The sequence below is a fragment of the Rhinatrema bivittatum genome, chromosome 4 (assembly GCF_901001135.1).
Source record: "Rhinatrema bivittatum chromosome 4, aRhiBiv1.1, whole genome shotgun sequence".
In the NCBI taxonomy this organism is placed as follows: domain Eukaryota; kingdom Metazoa; phylum Chordata; class Amphibia; order Gymnophiona; family Rhinatrematidae; genus Rhinatrema; species Rhinatrema bivittatum.
In genome coordinates this window covers 450,142,997-450,161,217 of record NC_042618.1, presented here as the reverse complement: position 1 = coordinate 450,161,217, position 18,221 = coordinate 450,142,997, and the positions used below count along the sequence as shown (strand labels likewise).

At 46.9% G+C, this 18,221-nt stretch overlaps 1 protein-coding gene across 6 annotated transcripts in view; it reads right to left on the bottom strand.

The window, feature by feature from the left end:
- Positions 1-18,221, bottom strand: part of C4H12orf50 (chromosome 4 C12orf50 homolog) — a 95,846-nt gene that overhangs the window by 37,790 nt on the left and 39,835 nt on the right. For all 6 annotated transcript variants that reach the window (XM_029601662.1, XM_029601663.1, XM_029601666.1 and 3 more), the window contains one exon: positions 12,448-12,555. In XM_029601662.1, the coding sequence (XP_029457522.1) occupies positions 12,448-12,555 (108 nt within the window). The remainder of the gene's footprint in view (positions 1-12,447; positions 12,556-18,221) is intronic.

Here is an 18,221-nt window from a genome sequence, read left to right as displayed (position 1 = left end):
AAAGAGTGCAACCAAAATTCTGTTATTTTACCATAAACCCTTTTGGGCCTGATTCTCATAAGGATTTACATGCAGAAACTTTAACACATGCCTCTTAAAATGGAACTATTTACTAAAGCGCATTAAAACCACATACTACAGTAGGCTGATCAATGCAGTATTCACTAAAAGGGACATGCATTTGTTTGAAATGAATGTGGAATCCAAATCAAAAATAGCCATTTTTGGTTTGGTTTGTTTGAAAATAAATTAATCTCTAGTGAGCACAAAAACTTGAAAATATTTTGGTTTTTAATTTCAGCAAATAGTTTGCACTATTGGCAAATAATGTCCATTATTTGATGATAAATGTTTAAAAACGTGGCCCCCGCAGCCCCTGCAACCTCCCCCATTGCCTCATTACCCCTTCCACAGCACTGAACTACTTGTAGAAAGGACTGGAACAATTTACCAGTCATTGCTTCCCCACTGGTTCTACTTTAAAAACCACTCTGGCTTCAGGGCTGGCCAGCTCAATGTTCTATTATGGCTGTAAAGTAATAAGGGTGCAAGGCAATTAAACTGTAAAACAAAATTTACGGTGTAGTGAATATTATGTTAAAGTGATGGCCATAATGCATACACATCATTAACAGTGATAATGTAGCTGCTTTAGTGGCTTGGCAACATCAGCTCGACCGTTGCTCCTGCATACACACACCCATTGATTACTGGAGCATCAGTGGCCTGATAACCTCATTCCATTAACTATCCCTCCCATCCCTCCAAGATTATGGCATGAATTTTGATTCCCAATGTCTGCCCCCTCCCTGCCAACCAGATCATATAAAGGGTTTCAAGACCCAAGACTGGCTCCCTTCAGGGATGGCTCTGGATATTATTACTCCCCACCTCTCATCAGATCATATAAGAAGCTATGATACCTGAAGACCCTATTCTCACTCCCAGCCCAACCCATTTCCCTCCCTTCCAGGTCCCCAACACCCCTATTTACCCAACTGCAGTGCAGAAAGGGTCTTTGGGCAGGAGCAATCTCACTCATTATTTACCCACTTGATCTGTCAAGACCTTCCTGAAGTGATGATGGAGGACCTCAAGTCAGCCAGCATGAATTTTCTCAAGCAGGACAGGAGCTTGACGACTGGGGCTCACTCCTGCTTAAAAGACCCTCTCTGCAATCTGGAAGACTGGTCGAAGATATGGCAGCTGAGATTCAATGCCAAGAAGTGCAGAGTCATGCATATGGGGTGTGGAAATTTGAAATAAATGTATTCGATCGGGGGTGAAGGGCTGATGTGCACAGAGCAGGAGAGAGACCTTGGGGTGATAGTGAACGCACATGGCGTAAAGACCCATCCCCGCAAAAAGCATCCATCTTCAAATCCTCACTACATCTCTACAGGCTAGCCACCCTTAAAGCCAAACGAGACTACTACGCCCTAAGAATCCACGATTACAAATATAACCCCAAAGCCCTCTTCACCTATGTTTCTTCTCTTACCAAACACACATCCCCCCCCATTCCTGACAGTGAAGCCAGCAGCAAATGTGAAGAACTGGGACGCTACTTTCATGACAAAATCGCAACCATCCTTCTACGATTTCCCTCTACTCCCTCCTCGCTCCCAGCTGCTACAGGCACTGTCCCACCCTCGTCCTCCTTTAACGACCTGGAACTCGTTTCATCCACTGAAATCACATCTATCCTCAAAAAGATGAAACCTGCGACTCATCCATCAGACACTATCCCCACCAAAGCCCTCCTCACCATACCTGACATCATTTCCAAACCCATTGCAGATGTTATCAATTGCTCCCTCTCTTCAGGCATTGTCCCTGACCCACTCAAGCATGCTGTGGTCAAACCACTGCTCAAAAAACCTGCACTTGACCCCAAGGACCCCGCCAACTTTCGCCCTATCTCCAATCTCCGTTTCATCTCAAAAATCATGGAGAAGGTCGTCAACTTGCAACTTACAGAATTCCTTGAAACTCACAACCTTCTCCACCCCTCTCAATTTGGCTTCCGTAAACACCTCAACACTGAGACCCTCTTACTTTCCTTGACTGACTACTTACTCAGGGGAATGGAAGAAAAGTGGATTTATATTCAGACAATAACCAACAAGGACTGAATTGCACAGGCTGGGTAAACAAATAAGCAGGGGAGTAGCTTGCTTATTGTGGTGGTTACTACCCCTAACCAATTAAGCTAGATACTTCACTTAGATGCAGTTCCAGCACTGCTCTCTACATTACTGGCGGGGGTGGAAGGGAAATAGAACCAAAAGGTTACTAAGGGCCAAGAGTAACAGATAAGTATGAGAAAAAAAAAAGTGTGAAAGCTTGCTGGGCAGACTGGATGGGCCGTTTGGTCTTCTGCCGTCATTTCTATGTTTCTATGCACTAGCAGATGGGATACACAAGGGTAGTGGAGATCTCTGGAGAAGGGGAATCTTCAGAGCTCCTTATTTGTTTTCATAAGTGGGGGTGAGGGGAGGGGTAAAGCAGAGTTGCTTACCTGTAACAGGTATTCTCCCAGGACAGCAGGGTATAGTCCTCAGATGTGGGTGACGTCAGCAGACGGAGCCCTATCACGGAAAACATTTCTGTCAAAGTTTCTAGAACTTTTGACTGGCACACTGAGCATGCTCAGCATGCCATAATCCCTGTAGCCATAGGGGGTCTCCCTTCTGTCTTGTTTGTAGCAAAAGGTGCAAACGAAAAAATAAAATAATAAAACGTTTCGGACCCAACTCCACGGGGTGGCAGGTGGGTTTCGTGAGGACTACATCCTGCTGTCCTGGGAGAACACCTGTTACAGGTAAGCAATCTGCTTTCTCCCAGGACAAGCAGGATGGTAGTCCTCACATGTGGGTGATTAGCAAGCTACAGGCTGATTCATATTTGTGTGGACCAACAGCGTACAACTTGTGCAACGGGCACAACAACCGGTGTACTGTTGGGAAAAATGAGGCAGCCTGAAAATCACAGCAGATTGGATGTGGAAGGAGTTGGGATTATACTGGAAATAAATTCTTTAAGACGGATTGGCCAAAGGCAGAGTCTTGATGTCCTTCCTTGTCCAGACAGTAATGTGCTGCAAAGGTGTGAAGAGAGCTCCATGTTGCAGCTTTACAGATCTCAGCAATCGGTACTGAACAATAGTGTGCTACCGAGATTGCCAAGGCTCTTACTGAGTGCGCCTTCACTCATCCTGGGAGAGGATGAGTGAAGGCGCACTGTCATAGCAGAATTCAATACAGTGTGCTAGCCAGTTGGAGAGAGTTTGTTTGCCCACTGGAACTCCTAGTCTGTTTTTGTCAAAAGAAACAAAGAGTTGGGTACATTTTCTATGGAATGCAGTGCGGTCTAGGTAAAATGCAAGTGCACGTTTACAATCCAAGGTGTGTAAAACTCTCTCGCCCTGGTTAGAGTGAGGCCTTGGGAACAAGGTAGGCAAGACTATAGACTGATTCAAGTGGAAGTCAGTAACCACCTTGGGAAGGAATTTAGGGTGAGTATATAGGACCACTCGGTCATGTAGAAACCTGGTACAGGGTGAGTATGTGACAAGTGCTTGTAACTCACTAACTCTTTGAGCAGATGTAATGGCTACTAGGAAGAGAACTTTCCATATAAGAAATTTAGCATTGCAGGAGTGCGAAGGCTTAAATGGGGAGTGCATGAGCCTTGTAAGTACTACGTTTAGGTCCCATTCAGTGACTGGTGGCCGTAGAGGGGGCTTAAGTTGCAGTAGGCCCCTCATAAACAGACTCACAAGGGGTTGTGCCAATACCAGGGCATCCCCTATTCTCTTGTGGTACGCTGAGATGGCACTCAGGTGTATCCTCACTGAGGAAGTCTGGACACCAGAGTCTGAAAGGTGCCAAAGTGTTACGCTCTCCTCCTCCAGAGGGGAGGAGTTAGCAATCTGTTATCGCTCACCCCGCCAGAAGGGCGGAGTTAGCAATTTGTTCTGCTTTTCTCCTGAAAGAGGGAGGAGTAGCAATCTGTCATGATCTTCTCCTCCAGAGGGGAGGAGTTAGCTATCTGTAGCGCTTACCCTGCCAGGCGGGCGGAGTTAGTAATTGTTAGCGAACTGCTGTTAGATGCTCCTGAAAGGAAAGGAGGTAGCAATCTGTTATAGATCAACTCCCCAGGGAGGAGGAGTTGGTAGTCTGTTCAATGATACTCTTCTGAGGAGAGGAGCTAACAATAGGTATATTGTACTTCGCTACTGAGATAGCAATCTATCATGCCTCCGCTATGGAGTAGCAATCTGTATATATAGGCTGCTGACAAGTCCCATAGAAAGAGAAATTAGCTATCTATATAATACTTCCGTAAGCGGTGTTAGTGGTCGGTAGTGGTTGGCTCCCACAGAGTGACAGTAGTGTAAGGAATGACCACTTGGAGGAAATGGTGAATCCCTGGGCCGATGGCAAATGACAGCGCCCCCATGAGGAGATCCCGAGAGGAACCACGGCTAGGCTAGAATATGAAATAAACACAATAGTTCTTTATTAGGCTGGAAGCTGGACCACCAATGGTGGCAGTAGTGAGTCGATGTATCCAGCAGGGCTAAAGTCCTTCTGATACTGGAATATAATCTCTGGGTTGCTAAGCTGTAGAGAGAGACTAGAAGTAGTGAGTAGAAAGGGTATACTGGATATAAGATGGTACACTCACAATAGTAGATGTCTGCAAAGGTCTCTATGCCACAGAGAGTCTTCAGTATATTCAGGAACAGGAGCCGTAGGCGAGCACTCGCTCCTACAAACAGTCTGTAATAAGAACTCACAATAGCTGTATATGAAATGGCTTCTAGAGTAGAAGAGAGTCTGCAAAGAATTCTAGGAACATGGGCCCTTGTGGAGCGAGTACCAGTTCCTGTCTGCAATCTTGCCAATATAACTCTTGATCTCTGTACCTGCGATAATGTCTTGGACGGAAGGGAGTCTTCAGAGCTATAGGAATGTAGGCCCTTGTGGAGCGAGTACCGATTCCTATCTACAATAGAACTCACTGTGTTCACGTCTGCGATTGCTTCTAGGCAATGAAGAGTCTTCTGAGTATTCTGGCAAATCTGAAATCAAGAAGAGAGAGCGGAGCCCCCCTGGAGCGGTTACTCCTGGTAAGTTTGAAAAGGCCGAGCAGTGGAGAAGGATTCCCCTAGCTGACTCAGATCGTTGTTGCAAGAATCGTGGACTGCCGAAGCAAGTCCTGTTGGAGTTCCATGCTAACTCGTTAGAGGTAAGCAAAGAAAGACCTTTTAAAGAGAAAATGGATGACGTCACTACGGGGGGACGCCCCCGAGGTTCGCGCCCTTGCTGGTACAAAGTCTGGAGTGCACGCCCTTACGTCATCCGTAGCGTCAAGCCAACCCGGGGACACCGGGACCAAGAGGCAGGGAGAAGCCGTGGCCACAGCTGTCCGTCAGAGCCGAAGGGAGTCGCTCCCAAGATAGAGAGGGTAGAGCGAGGGCGAGAAGAGGCACGAATGCAACACAAAGATAGTCCAAAAGAGATGGAGTGGGGCAGGAAAAGGGGTCGATACCTTTTTGCGTGCACCTTAAGGAAAATCTATTCCACTTAGAACGATAGGATTTTCATGTGGAAGGCTATCGTGAAGCTACAAGCACTTGAGAAACATCAGTTGAAAGACTGAATGGTTGCAGGATCAAGCTTTCAACATCCAGGCTGTTAGGGATAGGGTTTGAAGGTTCGGATGTCGTAACATGCCTTGGTTCTGAGTTATGAGAGTGGGTGTTGTGCCCAGGTGAATGGATTCTCTGACCGAGAGGTCGAGAAGCATGGGAAACCATACTTGTCGAGGCCAGTACGGGGCTATAAGTATCACTGACCCTTTGTCCTGTTGTAGCTTCATGAGAGTTTTGGCTATCAGTGGTATCAGGGGGTACGTGTATAGGAGGCCTGTGTTCCAGGGGCGAGTGAAGGTGTCCATGGCTAACTTGTTTTGTTGCCTGTGCAGGGAGCAGAATCTGTCCACTTTGTGATTCAGTTCAGATGCAAAGAGGTCTATTGTTGGTTGACCCCAACGTTGGAAGATTCTGGTCGTTACCACAGGATCCAGAGACCACTCGTGGGGATGGAACTGTCGGCTGAAGCGATCTGCTACTATGTTCTGTATGCCTGCCAGAGAAGTGGCCCGGAGATACATGGAGTGTGCAAAGGCCCAGTCCCAGATTTGCATGGCTTCTTGGCAGAGGAGATAAGAGCCTGTGCCGCCCTGCTTGTTCAAGTACCACATTGCAACTGTGTTGTCTGTTTGTATGAGAACAGTCTTGTGTGAAAGGCAGTTCTTGAACGCATATAGAGCATAACGTATATTCTAGGAAGTTGATCTGAAATGTTGCTTCGAGCTGTGTCCAAGTACCTTGAGTTTGGAGATTGTTCACATGAGCTCCCCAACCCAAGTTGGATGCGTCTGTGATTAACGTCACTTGCGGAATTGGTTGCTGGAAGGGTAGACCTGTCAGCAAGTTGGCTTTGTTTGTCCACCAGAGGAGCGATAAACGTAGCTGGTGGGTTACTTGAATCCGGGATGAAAAAGGTTGAGTGGCTTGGAGCCACTGAGATTTCAAAGACCATTGAGTGATTCTCATGGCCAGCCTGGTCATAGGAGTGACGTGGAACGTGGAAGCCATGTGGCCCAGCAACATTAAGAATTGATGGGCTGAGGCTGTTTTGTTTGTGCACAGAGATGTAGCTAGTCTGGAGAGTGTGTCTGCATGGTCATTGGGCAGGAATGCCTTTGCGACTGTGGTGTCCAAATCTGCTCGATGAAAGTAAGGAGGTGAGATAGGTTCAGGTGGGATTTTTGGTAATTGATGAGAAATCCCAACGAGTGTAGCAGATTGATAGTGAGCTTGAGAGCGTCGAGAGCTCCTTGTTTGGAATGGTTTTTGATCAGCCAGTCGTCCAGGTAAGGAAAGACATGTATGCTTTTCTTGCGTAGATGGGCCGCAGCCACTGCTAGGCACTTTGTAAATACATGGGGTGCCAAGGCAAGTCTGAAAGGCAGAACCCGGTACTGATAATGTTGATGTCCCACTAAAAAACCCAGATATTTGCGGTGATGTGGGAATATTGGAATGTGAGCATAAGCGTCCTGAAGATCCAGAGAACAGAACCAATCTCCTTTTTGTGGAAGGGGAAGCATGGTGCTGAGAGACACCATCCTGAATTTTTCTTTTCGTAGAAATTTGTTGAGATTGCGGAGGTCTAGAATGGGGCGGTGGCCACCTGATTTCTTTGGAATGAGAAAATAGCGGGAGTAGAATCCTCTGCCCTGCTGTGCCCGGGGAATGGGTTCCACAGCCCTGGCACCCAGAAGAGTGGAGAGTTATGACTCTAGAAGGATTGTGTGATCTTTTTGCATCCACAGTGGATTGGGTGGTGAATCCAGGGGTACCATGAGGAAGTTTAGATGGTATCCCTGGGTTATGATGGATATAACCCATTGGTCTGTGGTAATGCTGAGCCAGTTGGTTATGAAATGGTGAATTCGACCTCCTACTGGCAAATCTGGTTTTGGATTTGTGGAGTGGTTGCTGTTCTCTGGATAGATTTCAAAATCCAGAGGCTTGACCTGTTTGCGGTGGTGGCTGAGGCCTGGAAGGCTTTGGATGTCGAGGATGTCCTCTCTGAGACGGCTTGCTTGGCCTCACGTGAGATGTAGGTGGGTAATATCTGAGTGGGCGATAAAAAGGTTTTCTAGGGTCCCTTCTCGTGGGACTTCTTGCAGAAGAAGGGCACTCGGTAGTAATCGTGGATAATTGACACATGATCTCGTTATGGTCTTTTAGCTGAGCCACTGCGTCTTGTATCTTGTCGCCAAATAGGTTGTCACCGGTACATGGCAAATCAGTGAGTTTGTCTTGGACTTCAGGTCTCAAGTCAGATGCTTTCAGCCAAGCCCACCTCCTGGCACTGATTCCCATTGTCGACAAGCAAGAAGCAGTTTCAAAGGAGTCGTAAGCAGCTCGAACCTCATGTTTCCCAGCCTCAAGGCCTTTCTGTAGTATGGCATTGAGACTATCTTATTGTTGTTGGGGAAGAGAGTCAGCTATTTCCTGAACCTGCTTCCAGAGATTCCTTTGATATTGTGTTATGTAAAGTTGGTATGCAGCTATGCGTGACACTAGCACAGAACCCTGAAACATTTTGTGACCCAAAAGGTCCAAGAATTTTTGGTCTTTGCAAGGAGGTGTTGAAGAGTGAGGGCATAGACATCTTGCCTTTTTCTGTGCGGATTCAACTACCACTGACTGATGGGGTAGTTGTGGCTTTTGCAATCCAGAAATATGTTGGACCAGATAAGTTGCATCTGTCCTCCTATCCACTGGTTGGACAGAACAAGGATGCTCCCAGAGACGATGCTGGAGATCCATGAGCACCTTGTGTACAGGGATAGCCATATCTTCCTTTGGAGCATCAACAAATTGGAGAATTTCCAATGTTTTATGGCATGTGTCCTCCTCTGTAATCAGGTCAAAGGGGATTGTTTCAGACATTTCCTTTACAAAATTTGCAAAGGAGAGATCTTCTGGGGAGATTTTCTCCTTTCCTCCAGAGGAGATGGTTCTGATAAGATATCCTCCTTGGATGAGTCGGTGTCAACATCTTCCCATGTGTCAGAAAAGGTCTCTAGGCAAGATCCTGAAGGAAGGAAGAAGGTTGGTACTGTAGTTCATGTTGGCACTGATGGATCCTTTGGCCTCGATGGAAGATGCAGTGGCACCGATGGGGATTTCAGCAGCACCAAAGGCATCGAGGGGAAACGTGGGCATCTCGGTCCCGAGAGCCCCCATGGACCAGGCATCGGTTCTGGCATCGGTGGAATCGGCGTTGAGAGAGGACTTGAGTCCATGTCTTCATCTTCTGAGGATCCCGGAATGGGTATCGGGGCCTTCAAAGCGGGTTGCTTTGGCATCGGTGGCCTAGGTTGTGTTGGAAGGGCACCAATGAGTGTATCCAGTCTGCTTAGCAGCGGCGTAAGCATCGATGGTTCCGATGTTGGTGTCGGTATGGGGGCCGGCATCGATGGCTGTAAGTCTTGGAGAGCATCGAGCACTGCCTGGCGGATGAGCCCATCCAGTTCCTCCTTGAAAGCTGGTGCAGATATCGCAGCTACAGGGGGAGGCAGGCTAGGCGCTACTGGCACCTCCACAGAGATTTGTGGGGGCTCAGTACCCAGCACCGATATCGGTGGGGATCGCTTTGGTTTCTTGGGTGGAGAGGGAGTTGGAGGCTCTACTCATGTCCTCTTCACAATCGGCTCGATAGCCATCGAGGCTGATGCGGTGTCGTTGCCGGCACCAGGGTGTAGACTCGCGTTGGTGCTGGTGTCGGTGTTTCCCTCGGTGCTCAGTCTGGTCTTTCTCGGGCACAGAGGAAGACGATATGGATGCCTTAAATGGAGTCGGTGACAGATGGTCACCGTTGCCCTGGTGCTCCCAGCCAGGTTTGAAACACATTTCTTCGATGATCCTGCCGGTGACAACTGGGTGGACGTCGATGGAGTCAACTTGATTTTAAAAACGGACTCCATCTTGTCAAGGCAAGCCCACCTACCCTTCAGGGTCAATCTGGGCACAACTTGGGCAGTGAGAAACGTTGTGTGATGAGCCGAGGCACAGCACACAAACATCATGTGGGTCGGTAATCGACATGGTTCGAGGGCACTCCGGGCATTTTCTAAAACCTGTTGCCATGGTAGAAAAAAGGAGAGGCCCAAAAACGATCGATGGCCTGTGGACACCGAAACAAGGGGAAGCAGGAATCGACCGATGATGGTAGAATTCACTCACCGAGCAACGAAAACCGATGTCGCAATGGGAGATCCGTGTTAGGGACGTTTTTGGAGAAGTAAACTTCAAGTATTCTATGAGGAAAATATTGTGAAAAAAATCTCACAGAACTCCTAACCGCGAGGCAAACTGCAGTGCGGAAAAAAAGAGACTGAAGGGAGACCCCTGTGGCTACAGGGATTATGGCATGCTGGGCATACTCAGTGTGCCAGTCAAAAGTTCTAGAAACTTTGACAGAAAAGTTGTCCGTGATAGGGCTCCGTCTGCTGACGTCGCCCACATGTGAGGACTACCATCCTGCTTGTCCTGGGAGAAGAAGTGAAACCTAGTGAGGAGATGGGAAGGGGATGCTCTGGGCACAGATTGCCCTTATGACACGAGGCGGGTGGAACCTTACAGACCAACCAATTTATTGAGGGATGAGCTTTCTGACGAAGAGGACTCTGTCCTCGAAAGCTCACGCCTCAATAAATTGGTTAGTCTATAAGGTGCCACCCGCCTCATATCATTCTTGATGTGTAGTTATCTTTATGCATATCTGGCAAGATACTGCTAGTCACATGTGCTAACATGATTTAATGTAACATATTTTAATGAACGTGAGCTGTTTTGCATGAATTTGAAAGTGTTGAAGCTCATTAATATTTCTTGTGCTTATAGCATTGATTTTTCATTACAACATTTTAACTCATGTTAATGTCAAAACCCAGGCATCTAATGCAAGCTAATGTATTAATTCATTTTAGTAAATAGGCTCCAAAGTTGTTGTTGCTTTTTTTTTAATAATTCAATCAATTGGATATGAAATCTGTTTTCCCAAAATGGCTGAAGCAAATGAAAGCAAGTTATTTCTGACCATGCTGAGGAACTAAAATTAATACAGCAGAATACATGGCAGACAATGGATGTGCTCCATGCTGCTACATAAACGGTAAGGTTCAAACATTTACTGCTAAAGCAGAAGATATGGCATTTGAAAGTTTTCCATTTAACTGTCCATTCTACGCTGCAGACAAATGGAAGACTAGCTAACCTGGATAATTATTGCCACAGAGTAATGGTTGCTAATTAAACTATAAGGGTTATTCTAATGACACAAATGAGCATTTGCTCATCAGGAGTCATCAAACAATACATATTAATGAACTAAAAAGAACAACATTGGGGGAAATCTATCACGGTTTTGCCTTAGTGTAACAATTACTCCAGCTTTGTCATGGTGTTTTTCTCGTTATAGTCACTGGAATTGTTTTAACCAATTAGATCATTTTAGACTATTGGCCTGATTCACTAAGACTTTTCTCCAGTGAGTGTCTATGGAGAAAAATATTGGTGAATCAGGCCTTTGCATCTGCTAGTGCTCTGCTTTTCTCCATAGCATGGAGGGGAAATAGGCAGAGGGGGAATACCCTTCTCATCTGGGCTACATCTCTTTTGTATGGTTGAGCCACCTAAAAGCAGCCAGGGTTTCTATCAGGCTGTGTATGGGCTCTGTTTTCAAACTCGTTGATCTAAATGTTGGGACAAAAATAACTGGACTGAAAATAATTATATTCTGCAGTGGCTCTCGATACAATTTGTGCAACCCACTATAATTCCTCTCCTATCTTTTTATAGTTAAACAAAGTGAGTTGCAGCCACATGGATAGAAGCAATTGTAGTATCTGCCATTTTCTTCCAATTAATTTTTAAAGAAGAAATTATTTGAGACCTGTGTGCAATAGTTCCTCCCAAGTATACTGTATACAGCAAATTCTTTTTCTGTTTAAATTAGTAAAAAAACCCAAAAAAACCCTTATTTCAATTTATTTTTATTGCTTTTGATGATATCTAGGATGTGTCAAAGATTTCTCAGTGTTAACTGAGTCCCAAGTACTTTGCCTGTTCAAAATATTTTGACAGTGATGAGCAGCCAGATACATAGTAACATACAATAGTAATTGAAGGCAGATAAAGACCCAAATTGCCCATCCAGTCTGACCAGCAAGGTGCTTAGGATTGCAACTGCAGCTCCATGCAGGTTACCCCCATGTTTTCTGATAAGAGTCTGCCCAGGTCCAGAGCTGACCCTACCATACTCTCCTCCTTTTCTTGAGCTAACAGGGAAAATTGCATTCCATATAATGCAGACACACACACACACACACACACACACACACAATATGGTCACACTTATTGGAGCATTCACATGAACTTCTATCCTTCCTTTGAAAATAAGAAGACCCAATGTCATTTTAAGAGGCAGCTTTCTTAAACAAAACCTACTAACCTGCAGGCACAAAAGAAATATAGGCAAAGGAAAAGGGTGTGATAGGAAAGTTTCTGTGGAGGACCCACAACACTGTATTACAGATATAAATAAAAAGTGAAGCAGGTACATCACAAATAAATGCCATTATATAATCTCCTTAATCTGCAATCCAACATTTCGATTCCACAAATGGACCAAAATGCTGCATTCTGGATATAATGACTTCTAATGTTTATTTTCAGTGTGTCTGATTCTTTAGAGCTTTTTGAAAACAACAGTTGTGATACTCTGAGCTGCATTTTCTCCAGTACAGACAGTAAGACATTTGAGGTTATTATCATTATTACTACGAAGAACTTGCCTCCTTTTTCAATAGCACCAAGGTCAGATTTTGTGCTTCCTTCGTACACTACCGCTATCTCCCGTCCCTCGAAGACACTTAGCTTTGTTGGAACCGCAAGTCCGTCCCCTAGAAAAACAAATACTTAATATCTAATCCCTCACTGGCAAATTAATAGTAGTGACACAGTGAATTATGCCAAAATAGAAACAATTCCATTTTTTTAAAAATAAAATTCAGTCTTATAGGTGATGATACAGCGAATCAACTGCTGAAAATGAGACCACTGCCATCTGCTGGAAAACCTGCTGGTTATCCTCAACAGAGTAAAGCATTTCAGCAATTCCATGTTTTACAGTGACTTGTTTAATGGAATTTTGCTATAAAAGAACTTATATTTTGGGACTTGATTCAATATAGAAAGAGCAGAGACTCACTATAAGATATTTGTCCTGTGATTGTTCTTTACTTTTCAGAATCTTAAATATAAAAAAAAAATTAAACAAAGTGGTAGAAATCAAAAGTCAGGCATGATAATTAGAAGAAAAAATGCCTACGGGCTAGTTCTGAGGGGAAAATTTCTTTTTAACATCTTCCTTTTAACATCTCAGGTATGGTGGGAACACTTATGTCTCGATTAATCCTGGGCATTTAAGGGTGTTTCTCCAAAGGAAGCTATACGTTCATTGCGTATGGTCTCCAAGAGCTGCACATTAAGGCGATTCATTGAGGGGTTTAGGATATTTTGCTGCTTGTTTGGTTTCACTCCTTTTTTTTTCCTATGGCTTTCACCTCACTTCATTATGGACTTGAGTTCCACATCTTTTTGGGTGTTTTCTTAAAAGCAAATTTTTAAAGCCCTACACACACCAAAGCCGGGAGATATGCAAATATTTTGGGCTGGCACACACCGCACGTTTTTAAGAAGCACCTGAGTACATGCGTATCTTCTGGTATATACACAAATGCCAAAGGCAAAAAAAGGACAGGGTGTGAGCGGGATCTGGGCAGCACAAGGGCAGTATAGGTATGTAACATGAAATGTGCTGTATTTATGCCCACAAGCGCATGCCAGGGTCCCCTACTGCGTAACTTTACTTCTGTTATGGACGGCGTGTAAGTAATGAAACAAAAAAAATACAAGGCTAGTTAGTGGGGTTTTAAGGATTGGGGATAAAAGGGTAAAAGGGAGGCATATTTTCTAGGGGGGGGGGGGTGAGGAAGTCCTATCCTTTAACTGAGCGAACTGGGAATGGACTGGGGAAAAGGAAAATTGGTTCTTACCTGCTAATTTTCGTTCCTGTAGTACCAAGGATCAGCCAGACTCCTGGGTTTTGCCTCCCCTCCAGCAGATGGAAACAGAGAAGTTTTGACTGACCTGCCCTATATCCTGAGGTGCCACCTACAGTCCATCAGTATTGAACTGTACCCAAGCCAGATGAGAAAAATCTTTAGCAACCACTAACTATAAATAACTTTGTCATCCAAATGAGCAGAGGGATTAAGAAACCATGCAAACTTAAAGCCCTGTCCACCCTAGGTGGGACCGGAAACAGAGCCATTCTGCAGAGCATTTCTTCAGAGTAAACCTAATAACTGCTCGAGCGGACTCTCTACTTTCCTCTTTCCTGAAATGGGTGGGACTCTGGACTGATCTGTGGGACTACAGTAATGAAAATTAGCAGGTAACAACCAATTTTCCTTTCCCTGTCGTACCCAGATCAGTCCAGACTCCTGGGATGTACCAAAGCTTCCCTACTCTGGGTGGGATCCTGAGAGTCCCACTTGAAGCACACTGTCGCCAAACCTTCTTGTTTCTGGGGCCTAGACATCCAAACGGTAGTGCCTGGCAAGCGTGTGCAAGGATTTCCAAGAAGCTGCCCTCCAGATTCCTTGCGGCAGAACCTGCTGAAACTCAGCTCAAGAGGCTGCCTGCGAATGGGTAGAAGCACCGGGTGACCATGAGCAATGTATGCCTTCAACCACCAAGCAATAGTGGCCCTAGAAGCCTTATGCCCTCTTCTGGGGCCACGCCACAGCACAAACAGATGATCCAATAGGCAGAAACTGTTTGTAACCTCCAAGTAATATAACAGGGCCCATCTCACATCCAATCTCCGCAAATCTCTTGCCTAACGAGTGGGAGAATCCAAATCTGAAAAAGAAGGGAGCTCTACAGACTGATTCAAATGAAAAGACAATACCACTTTAGGCAAAAAGGAGGGAACTGTTCTCAAGAAAACTCCCGAGTCTGTGATCCTCAAAAAGGGCTCGCTACAGGATAAGGCCTGAAGCTCCGACACTCGTCGCGCTGATGAAAATTCTACCAGGAAAATCACTTTCAAAGTTAGATCTTTTAGTGTTGCATGCTTCAAGAGCTCAAACAGAGACGCACACAAAGCCCTCAGAACAATGTTCAGGTGCCAGGAAAGACACGGATTCCGGACTGAAGGAAGCAAATGTGTCTCCCCCCCCCCCCCCCCCCACGAAGGAAATGCACGACGTCCGGATGCACAGCCAAACGCACTCCACGCACTCTACCATGAAGGCAACTTAGGGCCACTACCTGAACCCTCAGGGAGTTAAAGGATAAACTTTTAACCATCGTGTAAGAAGGCTAAGACATCACTTACAGGTGCACAGGTGGAGTCCACCCTGTGCTCCACACACCAAGACTCAAAAACACCACTTGACGTATGCTAGGGAAGTAGGGGTTTTCCTGGACTGCAAAAAAGTAGCAACCACAGCATCCAAATAACCCTTACTCTTTAGTCGCTCCCTCTCAAAAGCCAGGCCGTTAGACAAAAGCGATCTGCTCCTTCCAAACAAACGGGGCCCTGAAGCAGGAGATTGGGCAAGAGAGGAAACCACAAGGGCCATCCACCACTAGATCAACCAGATCTCCAAACCACGGCCGTCTCAGCCATTCTGGCGCCATGAGGATTACATTCTCTCGATGGATCTCTATGCGGCGCAACATCTTGCTGATTAGCGGCCACAGTGGAAACACGTACAGCAGAACTTCCTCTAGCCAAGGGAGGACCAGAGCATCCACCCCTTCTGCTCCTGTGTCTCGACGTCAGCTGAAGAACCTTGGGGCCTTGGTTTTGTGGAATGTTGCCATTAAGTCCATGCATAGCCTGCTCTGCTTGTGGCATACAAGGAGAAAGGCTGCCTCTTACAGATCCCACTCCCTGGGATCCAACTGGTGCCGGCTCAGGAAATCCGCTTGAATGTTGTCTGTGCCAGCAATGTGGGAGGCTGCAAACCTCTCCAGGTGCAGCTCCACCCAGCTGATCAATTCCCGGGCCTCCAAGGCTACAGCTTGACTCTTGGTACTTCCTTGGCAGTTTATATAGGCCACTGCTGTTGCATTGTCCGACAGGATCCTTACTGAACTCCCCCTCACCAGAGGGAGGAGAGACTGAAGATCCAGTCACATGGCCCTGGTCTCCAACCGGCTGAGCGACCACAAGGATTCCGCCACTGACCACCGACCCTGTACCAAACATTCCTGACAAACTGCTCCCCAACCGAGGAGGCTGGCATCCATGGTTCCCACTGTCCATGAGGGCATCTCCAAATCCATCCCTAGGCACAACTTGTCCGGGGGGAGCCACCAGGAGAGACTGGAACGCGCAGGCTCAGTGAGAGGAAGCGGTAGCTGAAACTGCTCCTAAGCCATGTCCCAACGGGAGAGCAAAGCTGACTGAAGAGGCATCATATGAGCAATGACCCATGGAATCAGTTCCAAGGTGGAAGTCATGGACCCGAGGATCTGCAAGTAATCCCATAATCTGGGCAAACGCTTGACCAACAGCGCTCGAACCTGTGCCTGCAGTTTGGCAATTCGTTTCTCTGTGAGGAAAACTCTGCCCAACTGCGTATCGAACAGCACCTCCAAGAACTCCAAGGTCTGCGAGGGGACTAGGTGACTCTTGGCCAAATTAACTATCCGCCCCAAAGACCTCAAGAGCTGGAGAACATGATCCACCACCATCTGACAGAGGGATTCTGACTTCACTCGAATCAGCCAGTCATCCAATAAAGGGTGAACCAAGATGCCCTCCTTCCAGAGCACTGCCGCGACCACTACCATCACCTTGGTAAACGTCCTTGGAGCTGTCGCTAGTTCGAAGGGCAGGGCGCACAACTGGAAATGCTCCCCCAGAATCATGAACCGCAGGTACTTCTGGTGATTGGGATGGATCCCTATGTGTAAGTATGCTTCCATTAAATCCAATGAAGCTAGGAACTCCCCCTTGTGGGCTAAAGTTATCACCGAATGGAGAGTTTCCATGTGGAACCGAGGGACCTTGAGGGCCCTGTTGACCTCCTTTGAGTATGGTCTGGAATGTGCCTTCTTCCTCGGGCAGTACGACATAAATTGAGTAACAGTCGGCCCCTCGCTCTTCGGGGGTACTGGTACAATGGCCTCAATCTCTCTGAGGCAGCAGCCCGCGTCGCGCACTGCTATCCTCTTCTCTTGTACGAGCATGGGGAAACCAGAAAACGATCTTGAAGCGGGCGAGCAAATTCTAAAGCATAGCCTTGTCTTATTATGCTGAGTACCCACTGATCTGAGGTAATTTTGGTCCACTCCTCGTAGAATAGAGCCAGCTGGCCCCCTATCACTGGGACGGAGGAGTGAACCGGCCTCGCTTCATTGAGAAGACTTGGCTCCCCTGGCCCTTAAGAGGAATAGTCTCTTCCCACATAGTGGCCACAAAAGGACTGGCTTTGTTACTGCTGCCTGCTCAAGGACTGCCTGGAGGCTGAACCCGACGATCTGGATGCTCGAACCTTTGATTTCCCCAGAACCGGGAGCAGGAGGGAAAGGGACCCTAATCCTTTGGCTTATCCTCTGGCAGCTTGTGAACTTTATTCTCCTCCAGAGATTTGATCAAGTCCTCCAATTCCTTTCCAAAGAGTAACCTCCCTTTAAACAGCAAGGAACGCAGCTGTGCCTTGGAAGAAACGTCCGCCAACCAGTTCCGTAACCAGAGGAGCCGGCGAGTGGAGACAGCCGACATCATGGACCGGGCCAAAGGCATCCACACTGTAGGCCACCACAGCTTCCTGCTGTTCTGCTGCAAAGCCTCAGAGTCAGAAAGGGCCTTATCGGTCTGCAAGCACTGTACCCAGCAAAGACCGGCTCTCAACATAAAGCTGCTACAAATGGCAGCCCTCGCCCCCAGAGCCAAAACCTCAAAGATCTTCTTGAGATGGGCTTCCAACTTCCTATCCTGGAGGTCCTTGAGAGCAGTAGCCCCCGACACCAGAATGGTCTCTTTGGTCACCACAGACACCACCACATCCACCTTAGAAATCTTCAGGAGGTCAAGCGCATCCTCCGGCAGCGGGTATAATTTGTCCATCACCCAAATGACCTTCAAACCTATGTCTGGAGTGACCCACTCCCTAAACAAGAGGGTGCTGACAGATATATGAAAGGGAAAAAGACCTGGTGGGCACTTGAAGACCTATCATGACCAGATCCAGCTCGGTGCCCTCCTGTGGGGCCTCAATCCCCAGTTTCTCCAGAACAGCGGGGATAAGGCGCCCCAGTTCCTCCTTGCAGAACAAACGGACCACCTTAGGGTTATCACCCTCCACCATCGGGGCCCCTGACAATGCCTGATCCTTGTTCTGACTGGCTAGATCAGGGTCCACCTCCTGAGAATCTGTCCCCTGTGGGTCATCTTGCCCCAAAGAGGAATCCTCTCTGGGCTGCAAAGTCATAGACCGGAGGGGACGCTTGGACCTGGCTGATGCCTCCTTCTCCTGGATCATTT